Raw genomic sequence first — 12,441 nt, forward strand, 5'->3', positions numbered from 1 at the left:
AAGAGAAAGGAACAGCTGCAAGCTGCTCCAGTTGCTGAGACAGCAGAGAGGGCTTGGCTGCCTGTGCTTAGCACACAGCTGGGCGGCTGAGCGCGCCCCATTCACCCCCAGGTAGTAGCCGTCTGCAGTCACGATGCTGTGTCTGTTAAAAGGCTTTAAGTCATGTGTGCTGCACCGCTGAAGAAAGCATTTATCTATGCAATGTGATTTAGCTAAACATCCCTCAAAAACAAGCTGCTTAGAATAACAGCTTTCGCGGAACCAAAAACATGGAAGAATAGCTTTTCCTCAAGCCTGCCAGATACTGATACGTGACTAGAAAGTTGTCTTTTTCATTTTACAAATCTTTGGGTTTTTTTTTTCTTTCTTATGTCAAAAATCGTTCATGTGGAGACTATAGATGTGAAGAGAGTGAATACAAAATCTTTTGCAATGAAACCATTGAGAATAGCAGTCAACTTTTGGGTTCTTTTCTTCCAGTGACTTCCATGGGTGCATGCATTTTAAAAGGAAGTAAAAATGGGTTCATACTGTATGTACTGTTTACATAGTTAGAATAGTTTTCTATACCATAACTGTACCCCTCCCCCCGTGTATATATGGTTTTTAACCCTAGTAGTTTTGCAGTTGAAGTAAACAGAGTTTTGATTTACCTATAGCCATATATTTTATTATGTGGAATCACGTAGAAGGGCCTCATGCAAAAATCAAACATCAAGATTCAAGGTTGAAAGATGTTAATTCTTCAGGAGCCAGCGCCAACTTGGAAGTCTGAGACTGAGAATTAACTACTTAATATGGTGAATCAGAAGTTCCTATCTATGTGTATTTATTTACTTTAAAGGATCCATTATAAAATAAAATATTTTCTTTCTGTTTAGCCTTCTTTGGATATTCAACAAATACAAAGTACGACCCATACCAAATTAAAGCAGAAATAGCAAGTCGTCGGGATAGGGTGAGTAAAACGAATATTTTCACAACTAGAAGCCCCGTATGTCTTTTTATGTAACATCACTTATCATGGTTCATTTTATGGTGGCCAGTGTGTATAACACCCATATTTTAGTAAGATTTTCCATTTCATGAATTATTACCACATTTGGTTTTACTTTCCACTTTTTTTTTCCGATAGGAAGGGAAAAGTTTCATTTTAAAGCCTCAGCCCATCTAACAAAAAATCACCTGTATCCCTCAGTGTGTTTCATGGGGCTAGATTCACCCCCTGTTTGGAAAGATTTGGTGACATTGGGGCCCAACCTCAGAGGGCTGCCTCCCTGTATTAGTGGGCTGCCAGGCCTGTCCCTCAGCAGCTTTAGCATCTGCTGTTCTTCCCTGGTGGCTGTATTCCCAGAGAAATCTTGCCTACGATGGCGTTTGACCAGAAGGTACCGGTGCTCCCTGCCAGTGGTGCCGGGTTCTTGGTGTGCCACCGTGTTCCATCCCTTCAGCCCCTTGTCTTGGGTGTCTGGAAGCGGGGACGGGAGACATCTTAGAGGCCAAGCCTCCTGTCCTGGTGTCTCAGTCCCTAAACCAGAGTGTCTCTTTTAGTGCCGTGGTTCTCACATTCTAGTACACCAACGAAAAACACCTGGAGCATCAGTTCAAAGTGTGAGCTCCAGACACCCCCTGCCTCGCCCCCACCGAGTTTTAACAAGGCCTGGAGTGGGTCCTATCATCTCTTTAAATAAGCACTGCAGGCGACTGACTTCCAGGTAGTGGGAAGCCATGCTTTGAGCAACAGGGTTTCCTAGGTGGGATCTGTGGGTAGTAAGCAGAAGAGGGGATGAAAAAAGTATGACAAAGTTTGCTCATTGCAATGTGTAAATCAATACCTTGAAAAAGAAAATCATTGCTGGTTCCAGGGCTCCACGTAGTAGAAAGCTGTTCGTGACCCGGGCCTTTTGTGTCTAAGCGAGCCGGCCCCTCTGCCAGGGCTGTTTGATATGCCAGGGCTGTTTGATATGCCAGGGATGGAAGGCCATGGAGAGAATGGGTGACCCTGTGAATTGCAAGGTAGTCAGAAACTTAGATGACAATGCTAACAACTGTAGAAATCATTTTTCACAGCTTCTTTTTGTGGAAAAAAAAATGTAATTTGTCTTTAGCTTTCCAGATTAAAACGAGAGCTGACCCAGATGAAGCAAGAACTGCAGTACAAAGAAAAGGGGGTGGAGACCCTGCAAGAGTGAGTGGCCTGCAGTGACAGAGGGAGAGTTTCCCTGCGATTTCCTGTTTGGTGCCGGGACATGTGTCCTAAAGCTTCATGGGTGTTCACTTTTATGCTTTTATTTATGCTTATTATTTGCCAATCCTAAGGATCAGATCTCTCTTTTCCCTGAAGATAGTTTGTTCTTGTTTCCTTGGGAAATAAGACCTTTATTTTATATTTACGCACATTCTTGATAGCTGTGCTGTCTGAAACACACATGGCTATTTACATTTGAATTCCTGTTTTGTTAGTTTTAATCTCTTAAAGTTTTTAATTCTAAAGTTTAAATTAATTGAAGTTAAATAAAATTAAAATTTTAGTTCCCAACCTCAGTAGCCACATCTGAAATGCTCAGTCACATGTGACTAGTGCAGGTTTTCTCCACCTCAGTGCTCATGACATTTTGGACCAGATAACTGTTTGTGGTGGAGCTGTCCTATGCACCAGAGGATGTTTAGCAGCACCCCTGGCCTTGACCCCCTAGATGCCAGTAGCACCCTCTTACCCAGTTGTGACAGCCAAAAATGTCTCCAGATATTGCCAAGTGTTTCCTGGAGGGCATGTTTGTCCCAAGTTGAGGACCACTGGGCTAGTGGCCACTGCATTGGGCAGCACAGGTAACATTTCCATCCTCACAGTACTTTCAGTTGGGCAGCCTGATCTATAGGTCTTCCTCCTATAAAATTGACATCTTTACAATTAGAACTTTATCCCTACTAAGAGTTTGGGGATGAAGTTCTTATCATTTGTGAGTTATATGAAGTGAGCAAATTCAATGAACAGGAGTTATTTTATAAATGGTGATATTGGTGGTCTGAAAGAATTAATTTTCCTAAGAAAGGGCATTGTATGCTTGTTGGTCCAAAGTATATTCCCTTTTGATTCAGAGCCTGGTTTCACTTGCTGAACTTGGGCTTGTGCTTCATACCTTCTGTGTTGACTCTTCTCATGTGTCAATGGGGACTGTCGTAGCTCAGTTGCTCTGACAAAATACTGTAGACTGAATGACTTAAAGAGCAGACATTTACTTCTCACAGTTCTGGAGGCTGGAAGTCTAAGGTCACGGCGCTGGCAAATTCCTTATCAGATGACTGCCTTTTTGCTGTGTCTTGACATGGCTGTTTTTGGGTGGGGGGCTCTGGTCTCTGGTGTCTCTTCTGTTTCTTTAAGGACACTAATCCCTTCATGGGGCCCCACCTTCATGACCTCATCTAAATCTAATCACCCCCAAAGGCCCCATTTCCAAATACCATCCTATTGGGGGTTAGGGCTAACCATATGAAGTTTGGGGGGCATGAACATTCAGTCCATAGCAGTGATCATTGGGCTAAATTGTCCAAGTGCAGCACCAGTGCCTGCTACATAGTCAGCCTTCAGCAAATGGCAGGAATCCACGTGGCTACGATTTCTTGGTAAATGTGGGCAGCGTGCCACTCTCTTGCATCCTGTGTGTAGACACAATGACAGTGTGTCAAATGTGATTGCAGTATTACTCTTTATAGGGAGGTTACACAGAATGTGTTTGACAAAGATAATGATCCCACCTCACATAAAGGGTAATTAACGGGCACGTCAAACCCTGTTGTTTAACATGAGGTTGACATTCACTTTGTTAATCACCCAGGATTAGTTTGGTTGATGATTCGTTTGTCCGCTTTTTATTAAGGACATATTATAGACACCAAGGGAGACACAATAGAAAGGTGAGCTGGGTCTTGCCTGGAGGGGCTTGGCTTTTCTGGCCCTGAGACACTGCCATGCCCCCTGCAGGTCCCCCATGTGGCAGGGTTTGGTAAGCTATCCACGTGCTTAGCATGAGCTGCAGGCTTTTAACCTTACAGTCAGCTTTTTGCTTTCTCTACCACTACCTGTAGCTGTGTGTGTGTGTGTGTGTGTGTGTGTGTGTGTGTGTGTGTGTGCACATTCTCTGGTGATTTGGATCTACAATGGGAGTTCCTTTAATTATCCCTAGTCAGTACAGCTTTTTATTTCTTTTTTTTTTTTTTGCATGCCAGAGAGTCTTTACTTTTAAATGATTTTCAGTACACCAAGTAGTAACATGTAGCAAGTTCTTGAATTCCATCATCTAGTAATTTTTTAAATTTATTTTTTATTGAAATTGATTTACAGTGTTGTGTTAATGACTGCTGTGCAGCAAAGTGACTCAGTTATACACATATGTACATTCTTTTTCATATTCTTTTCCATTATGGTTTATCACAGGATATTGAATATAGTTCCCTGTGCTATATGGTAGGACTGTCATCTAGTAATTTTGATTAAGGGAAACTAAAAGCAGCCCAAACAATGATACTAGTATCCATTATTCTAACTCTTAGCCGGAAAGGACTATTTTAAGGCTGGCTGCTGCATCACATAGATTACAAATAACTATTTACTACTTTTTCATAGATAAAGCCCCTGACCTTCAAGAAAGATTTAGGGAAAAAAAAATCATCTCTTTCTCTCTTAAGAAATTTTTTTTTAACTACATCTAAGAAAGAAAAAGTCAGTATTGATATATATGCTGCTTGAGCGAAAAGGCATAGGAAAAAAGACAGTGTATACCCATTAAATTTCCAAGAAATATGAGGTAAAAAGATAAAATCTTGGGACTTCCCTGGTGGCACACTGGTTAAGAATCCACCTGCCAGTGCAGGGGACACGAGTTCGAACCCTGGTCTGGGAAGATCCCACATGCCGCGGAGCAACTAAACCCACGTGCCACAGCTACTGAGCCTGCGCTCTAGAGCCCGCGAGCCACAACTACTGAAGCCCGTGCGCCGCAACTACTGAAGCCTGCGTGCCTAGAGCCTGTGCTCCGCAGCAAGAGAAGCCACCGCAATGAGAAGCCTGCGCACCGCAATGAAGAGTAGTCCCCGCTCACGACAACTAGAGAAAGCCTGCACACAGCAATGAAGACTGAACACAGACAAAAATAAATAAATAAATTTTAAAAAGATAAAAATCTTTGGATAAGCCCTAAGTTTGTACAAAGAAGCTAGATTTGCTGTTCTGCAGAAAGTGAGGGGACCTACTATATAACATACAGAAATAATTTAATGACTTTTCGCAAGACTATGACTCAAGCCTTGCTAAAGCTTCATATTCCATGAAGGGATCGAAAATGCCAATCCATGCAACAACAGGTGGTTTTTTTCTTCCTTTATCTGTTTTTGTGGTAGTTTTTATGGATTTCTGGCTGGATGTCGCAGTCAAAGGCCAAGAGGTTATCCAGGAGTTCATCCCTGTTCTGCCGGAAGTAGGTCTGGAGGATGGTCATCTTCTCCTGGAGGTCCTCCACTTCAGCGCTGCAACTGCCATGGGATCCCAGAGGCGCGGCCTCCTTGGCCTTGAACTCCTTCTCCCTCTGCAGGCGGTACTGTTCAATTCCAGCCTGGGCTGCTGCTTTGGCCTGCTTCAGCCTCCAGTTCTTTTCTCGTGGTCCTCGGCCACCTCCTTGGCGGCCCGCTTCTCGGCCTGGAGCAGCTGCTGGGTGCCCTGCGACCGACTGGCCATGGTGGCGGCGATTCCAAGGCAGCAGAGAGCGGCCTAAATCGGCTCGACCGTCCCCTCGGGTCAGTTGACCCAGCCGCCCAAGCAGTACAGCTTTTTAAAAAAGTTTTGCTTAAACAAATCAAGCTGCATTTTCAATATCGGCTACTGGTTTTGTTACTCATTTTGTCCATCTGCCGTGGTGCTTCCCGGCGCAGCAATACCTGTTCTGTGATTTTACGCCATGCAGCCCTGCCTGCCTCCAGATGCTCCCATGCCTGCTGGGTGCTACTCTGTGCACCGTGGCCGTGCCTTCCTGTGTCACTTCTGCTAAAGGGCTGGATCAGAAAAAAGCAGAAGCAAATCATTTAATTTGGCAGGTCTTCACAAGTTGCTTGGACTGTCCAGTTGAATTGGAGGTTGATTTCCTTCTGTCATTTGGCCACACTGTAGCTTTCTCTCTTCACCAGGGCGAATCAAGACTTCCCAGCGTCTCTAGATAATAGTGACTTTTCATGCTGGGCCTCATGCAGTTAATTTAGCTCTCACTTGCTGAAGCTCTGGTGCAGGTGATCGAGTTTCAGGGTGGTTCAGGAACACTGAGGTCACATGGGATCCCCGAGCCTCAGAGGGGAGCCCCGGCCGGCACCTTTCCCCACTGGCCCTGGCTTCTGTAGCAGGATTGCTGGGCCCAGCGCCTTTTCCTCTGCTTGGCCTCCATCACTCTGGCCACCTCCATTTCTTTATGTGAAGACAATGGTTATATTGCAATGTCAGCTTAAGACTGAACACTCTCAGAAATAAAAGATGTCAGGGCTCAGGTGACAGAGAAAACCCCTTCCCCTTAGCATTGCTAGGAAGTAAATTCATCTCTTGTAGTCAAGGTAATTTTAAGACTAGGAAAAGACGGCCTCAGTTGCTCCGGGTTTATTGGACGGGAAGCAGAAGCTGGCCTGGGAAGAGTTATAACTTTACACCTGCAGCCGGAGCGGAGTATGAGTTGTGCACTTGCAGAGAGAAGGGCCAGTGCTGTTTGATCTTCTTTCTGCTTTCCTTAGCAAGAATCCTTAGCGATGGGAAACATGCCCCCTGCCAAGGGGACAGTCCTCACTGCTGGATACCCACCCTCCCCAGTGGAGGCTGAGGGGTGGCCTGAGGGAAAGTTCTGGACCTGGCCTTGGTCCTGGGGGACCCAGCCCAGCTTTCCAGATGGAGCTGCCTCTCGAGGCAGCTTCTAGTTGGTTGCTGTGTTGTCACTGCAAATGGTCGGTCACTCTATGCTGTGACATGAGCTCACGGGAAGGAGAGGAAACAAGGGTGCTTGTGCCGTGCTTAAAACGCTTTGCCAGTGAAAAGTAGACTGATACCTTCCTCTGAGTTACACAGGCCATGTGTGAGATGAAAACAGCCTCTTTATTTATCTGGTATTGCAGATTGGCTCTTGTGTTTGGATCAAATCATGCAGACAGGTATTATCTATTGAGAAATTTGGAAAACCTCTGGTAAGCATCGATAATGTGATTACCCCACCCCTACTGTGAAATCCTAAGTCTGAGCACAGATAATACGTGAGCTGTTACATGTAAATGGGCTTCTCAGATATTATTTCCAACATCAATTTAAGGCAGAGACCCTAGATTTTCCTCCAGAAAATTTTCTGCTGTTCTTGCTTCCCAGAATAGCCCTTGTATTTTTTTCCAGAGCACCTCACCGAGAGTTTGGCTACTTATAACATTTTAAACTCGACTGGCTAGCAAGGAAATCCATCATTATGCTTGGGTCCAAGTGAGGAAAAAAGAACCTTTTGTATTTTCTTTTAAGTCTATGTATGTTAATTTTTGTAGATGGGAGCTGGCCGTGAACACATTCTCTGGGTTAATGATAGAACGTGTGTGTGTGTATATAGTGTATATAAACTTTTAATGATGGAAAATGTCAAATATACACAAAAGTAGAGAGAATGGTGTAAGGGAACCTTTCTGTACCCCTCACCCTGCTTCAACAACTAACCACACAATGGCCAGTCTTGTTTTGTCTGTCACACAGCCTCATCGCCCAAGCTCTTACCGCATTATTGAAGCAAATCCCAGAGTCATATTTCATCCATAAATGTCTCTCCTAAAGTAACGGACTCCTTTTGAAAACATAACTATAATACCTGTGCCACTTAGTAGCAATCTCTTAATGTTGTCCTTTCTCCAGCAAGTGTTCCCATCTCCCTGGTTTGTTTGGGTCCGGGTTCCGACAAGGTCCACACCGTACGTTTGATTAGTGTGTCTCTTAATCTCTACCCTCCTCTCCTTTTTTCTTTTTTCCTTCCTTTCTTCCTGCTGACATCTTATTTGTTGAAGAAGCTACTTTGCTTGTCCCAAAGAATTGCCCTGATACTGGATTTTGCTGCTTGAACGTGCACGGCGTCACTTAACACGCTCCACTGTCCCCTGCTATTTACGTAAACGGGTGTCATTAATCCGAGAGGCTTGATCTGACTCAAGTTCAGTTTCATTTTCTTTTCCTTTTGGTCAGGAGGTGCACACTCTCTGGTTGTCTCTTTTTTTGTGTGGTGTGAAGATTATTAGTGGGGTCTGGCATTGTCAGCCTGATACATCCATTTGTAATGTTTCCCATCAGCTTTTCAGGTAATGCTGTGCACGTGTAGACACGAGGTTTCAGAATAAGTTCCCGAAGGTGGGTTTGCTGGGTCACGGGGTAAAGGCATTGGCCGTATTCTCCTCGGGAGGGTGGCGCCATTTTGCATTCCCACCACTAGTAGATGCGTCTTCCTGTTCCAACCACGTGGCCAGCACAGTGTGTTGTCACTCACGCTTTTGCATTTCTACCAGTCTTATCGGTGAGAGATAGTGTCTCAGTGTCGTTGTAATTTGCATTTCTCTTGAAGCCCTTTATAAACGTCTTCAGAAAACAGGAGCAACGTTTACAAGTCATGAAAGTCTTCAGAAAAATCAAACTTTTCCAGTGAGAGAGCTACTGGGTATCGCTGCCCCAAAGTTTCTGAAGCTTGTTTTGAAAAATTGTCTTCATGTAACTCATGGCTAGCACCCGGGGGCAAGGGGGGAGGAGCTAGAATGAGGATGTCCACAGCTTCCCAAATGGGTGATGCCCAAGAACGTGCTGGATGTGCCAATGGGTGGGGGAGAGCTCCCTCTTTAGTGACGCTAGACCTCCTGGGCATCTGGAATGTTCCTCCTGTTCGACTGTGAGGTGTCCTGCAACCGGGAAGCTCGTTTAACATCACTTCTCCCTGAGTTTCCCACGCTTCTGTGCCACCGGAGCTTTTTCCCGCCGTGCCACCTGTAACGTCCCCAAGTGCTGACGTGGTGGCTGCTCGTCCTCACACCAGCCATGGGGTTCTTGTAAAGTGTCTCTGCTGCGTGGCCCCTGGTGGCTCTCTCACTTAGAATATGATCCAGACTGCAGATGAGTTGGCCCCTATCCTCACCTCGTTCCCCCAGTCTCCCCCTCACTCACCTGCGTCAGCCCGCAGTGCAACTCGCAGCTCCTTGTGCCTGGAACTCTCTCCCCAAGTCTCTCGTGCCTGTCCCCTCCCTTCCATAGTTCTCTGGACAAATGACATCTCGCCAAGGTCCCTGCTCACCCCTGTATCTAAAAAGCAGCCCTCTTCCCACCCTCTATCCCCATACCTGGCTTCGTTTTCCTTGAACCACCAGTTGCTGCCTGACCCGGTGGTTTCTTTCTTGTCATCTGTGTCCTCGCCTAGTGTCACGCTGTGCGAGGATGCGGACTTGGCCTGGTTCCATACTCGGTCCTCGGGATGCAGCCAGCTCCGGGTGCAGGGCAGGGCTTGGTGGGGTGAGGGGACCAGCCCGGGGGCCGTGCGGCACTGCTCCTGGGACACCGGGACCCCCTGGGCCAGGGCCTGGGCTGCGAGCATCGGGGAGGTCACTGCATCGGCCCAGGTGCCTTCTTATTAACTGCCCTCTTGCGTTTCCTTCTCTGCTTCTTACTGTGTTATATTGTGTTTTAAGAAATCCTATTTCTATCACTGCTGTTCAGATCACAGAAAGGGGTGCTCGTTAAATGCGCCAGTACCCACTTTCCGTGAGGTGTGTTCTTAGCCCCTGGGTCAGCCTCTTTGCTTTGAGCCTTTTAATTGCTTGATGACATTCTTCCACTTTGGGAGGCTGTGATGAAGTTAAGCCCGTGTGTCTCCTGCAATAAGAGAGAGTGACTGCACTCTGCGGACCATTTGATACCACAACGAGGCAGCATTAGACCTCGGAATTAGCATTTTCTGTCCGAGGGGATTTAGTGGTTTCAGAAGAGAACGGGATTGTTCACAGGTAGCGCAGGCTTAGACCAGCAGTATCCCATTACCGTAGCACAGAAGCTACAGCCCATGCTAAAAGGCCAGCGCTCCTCAGATAACAGTAAAACATACAGAAATGGGGGCGGAAACAAAAAGAGCGTTGTTCCCGTCGTGAGACGGGTCTGGCGTTCCACGCAGGACCGGCTGCTGATAGAAAGCTGCCGGAAGCTTTGTGAGGGTCGTTCAAGGCCCCCTGCCAGGGCTGGTGATGTAAAAGGTAGAGTTGTAACAACACTTCTCATTCTTGGGGCTTGTAATGTGTGGTATTAATGTGGAATATCTTTCGAGGCCTGGCAGCCCTTTTCTTCAAGATGTGGGTTTAAGAGTCCATTTGGTTTTACTTTTGTCAGACCAGTTCTCTTGACATCTTTTTTTTTTTAAATTAATTAATTAATATTTATTTTTGGCTGCGTTGGGTCTTCGTTGCTGCGTGCAGTCTTTCTCTAGTTGCGGCGAGCAGGGGCTACTCTTGGTTGCAGTGCGTGGACTTCTCATTGCAGTGGCTTCTCTTGTTGCGGAGCACGGCCTGTAGGTGTGCGGGCTCAGTAGTTGTGGCTCGCGGGCTCTAGAGCGCAGGCTCAGTAGTTGTGGCGCACGGGCTTAGTTGCTCGGCGGCATGTGGGATCTTCCTGGACCAGGGCTTGAACCCGTGTCTCCTGCATTGGCAGGCGAATTCTTAACCACTGCGCCACCAGGGAAGCCCTTCTCTTGACATCTTAAGTTGAACAACAAATATGGACACTTGAGGGCAGTGTGAGGGGGAGGTTGATGAGAATCATCTTGAAGATGCTTTCTTAGCGGTGTGTGGTCAGCATTTGAAGCTGTGCCTTCTTTTCTCTCTAACCGTTTCTTTCAAAGGCAGCCAGTAAAGAGCACCAGTTTACTTTGGGACAACATCTGACTGGCTATGTGGGTGGCCCTCAGATTTGACACAATGTGAGTTTGGAGGCCTTGACCCTGAATGTATTGCTAGCCCGGCAACAGAAGAGGATGAGTGTGGTGTGAGGGGCCTCAGTGTGAAGCTCACTGTGCCTCTTATTGGCTGTGTGACCTTGAGCAAGTCACTTAACCTTCCCGAAGCTGCTGCAAAGTATTGAGGGGTGAAAAGTAAAGGCTGTGTGGTCTGTGTCCTGGGTTTTTTTTTTTTACACCGGGTCTTAGTCCATTCAGGCTGCGTAACAAAGTGCCATAGACCGGCCGGCTTATAAACAACAGAAATTCATTTCTCGTAGTTCTGGAGACTGGAAGTCCAAGATCAGGGCGCCAGCACAGTCAGGTTCTGTGTCTGGTGAGAGCCAGCTTCCCACTTCACGAATGGCCATCTTCTCGCCGTGTCCTCACATGGCGGAAGGGGCAGGGGAGCTCCCTGGGGCCTCTTTCATAAAGGCACTGATCCCATTCATGAGGGCTTCTCCCTCATGACCTGATCACCTCCCAAGGGCCCCGCCTCCTGATCCTGTCACCCTGGGCATTAGGATTCCAGCGCGTGGGTGCTGGGGGGACAGAAGCATGCACATCACGTCGCACTGCGTAATAACTTGTATTCTTACTAATGCCGTCTTTTGTTGAGCCCTTGTCAACTTTCCGTCATCTTATTTGAGATGTATAAGCACTGTTTTGAGCTCTTAATTAAAATTAAAAAAGGAAAAAGCTCTTTGGCAGTCACAGATGTTATGATTTTCTTCACGAAATGGAATATATTGATATTTTAGAAAGTACCAAATCATTGAGTATATCCTCCGAATTTGACCGAAGTTTTAGAGGGAATTTGGAAAAAGGGAGAAAACTCCCAAATAAGTGAATTTTGCAGATGCGATGGAAGAGGGTGCCTGTCCTTTGAAGTTTTTGCTAGATGATAAAGCAGGTGGGCCCTATCTTGGCCAGTGTGAGCAGGAGGGCACCCAGGGGTAGCAAGGGCCATCGCTGCACCTGGTGGTCCAGTTCGGGCTTGACACCTGGGAGGTGTAGGTTTGAACCCTGGCTCTGCCAGATCTCAGCTTGTCCTCTTGGGCTACTTAATCTCTCTGAGCCTCAATTTTTCCATTATAAAGTCTGAGAAGATTGTGCTCATCTCATAAAACTGTTGAGGGGAAAAAAAAAAAAAAAAAAAAAAACTGTTGAGGGGATTAAATGAGATGACAGACATAAAGCATGCAACAAGACTCTGTCACCTAGTAGTAGGTGCTTGATACACTGAACTCTTTTAATATGCTATTGATATAATTATATGATTTAGTCAAATAATATGTACTGTATCAAATATGGCTATATAAGGTTATATTTATATAATATAACTTTTTACATAATTATATATTCTACAATAATATGTAACTATTTTTAAACAATAGTGTTTCAGAGATTCCTAGAACTTTGAGATCATCTTCTC

The 12,441-nt window shown here is 45.9% G+C and overlaps 1 protein-coding gene and 1 pseudogene across 7 annotated transcripts in view; one reads left to right on the forward strand and one right to left on the reverse strand.

Annotated features, from left to right (window-relative positions):
- The window catches only part of WWC3 (WWC family member 3), a 122,371-nt gene that overhangs the window by 56,334 nt on the left and 53,596 nt on the right, over positions 1-12,441 (forward strand). For all 7 annotated transcript variants that reach the window (XM_012531488.3, XM_033420214.2, XM_033420217.2 and 4 more), the window contains 2 exons: positions 882-958; positions 2,109-2,188. In XM_012531488.3, the coding sequence (XP_012386942.2) occupies positions 882-958; positions 2,109-2,188 (157 nt within the window). The remainder of the gene's footprint in view (positions 1-881; positions 959-2,108; positions 2,189-12,441) is intronic.
- Positions 5,114-6,874, reverse strand: LOC125963089 (V-type proton ATPase subunit G 1-like; annotated as a pseudogene).

This window comes from Orcinus orca, chromosome X (genome assembly GCF_937001465.1).
Source record: "Orcinus orca chromosome X, mOrcOrc1.1, whole genome shotgun sequence".
In the NCBI taxonomy this organism is placed as follows: Eukaryota; Metazoa; Chordata; class Mammalia; order Artiodactyla; family Delphinidae; genus Orcinus; species Orcinus orca.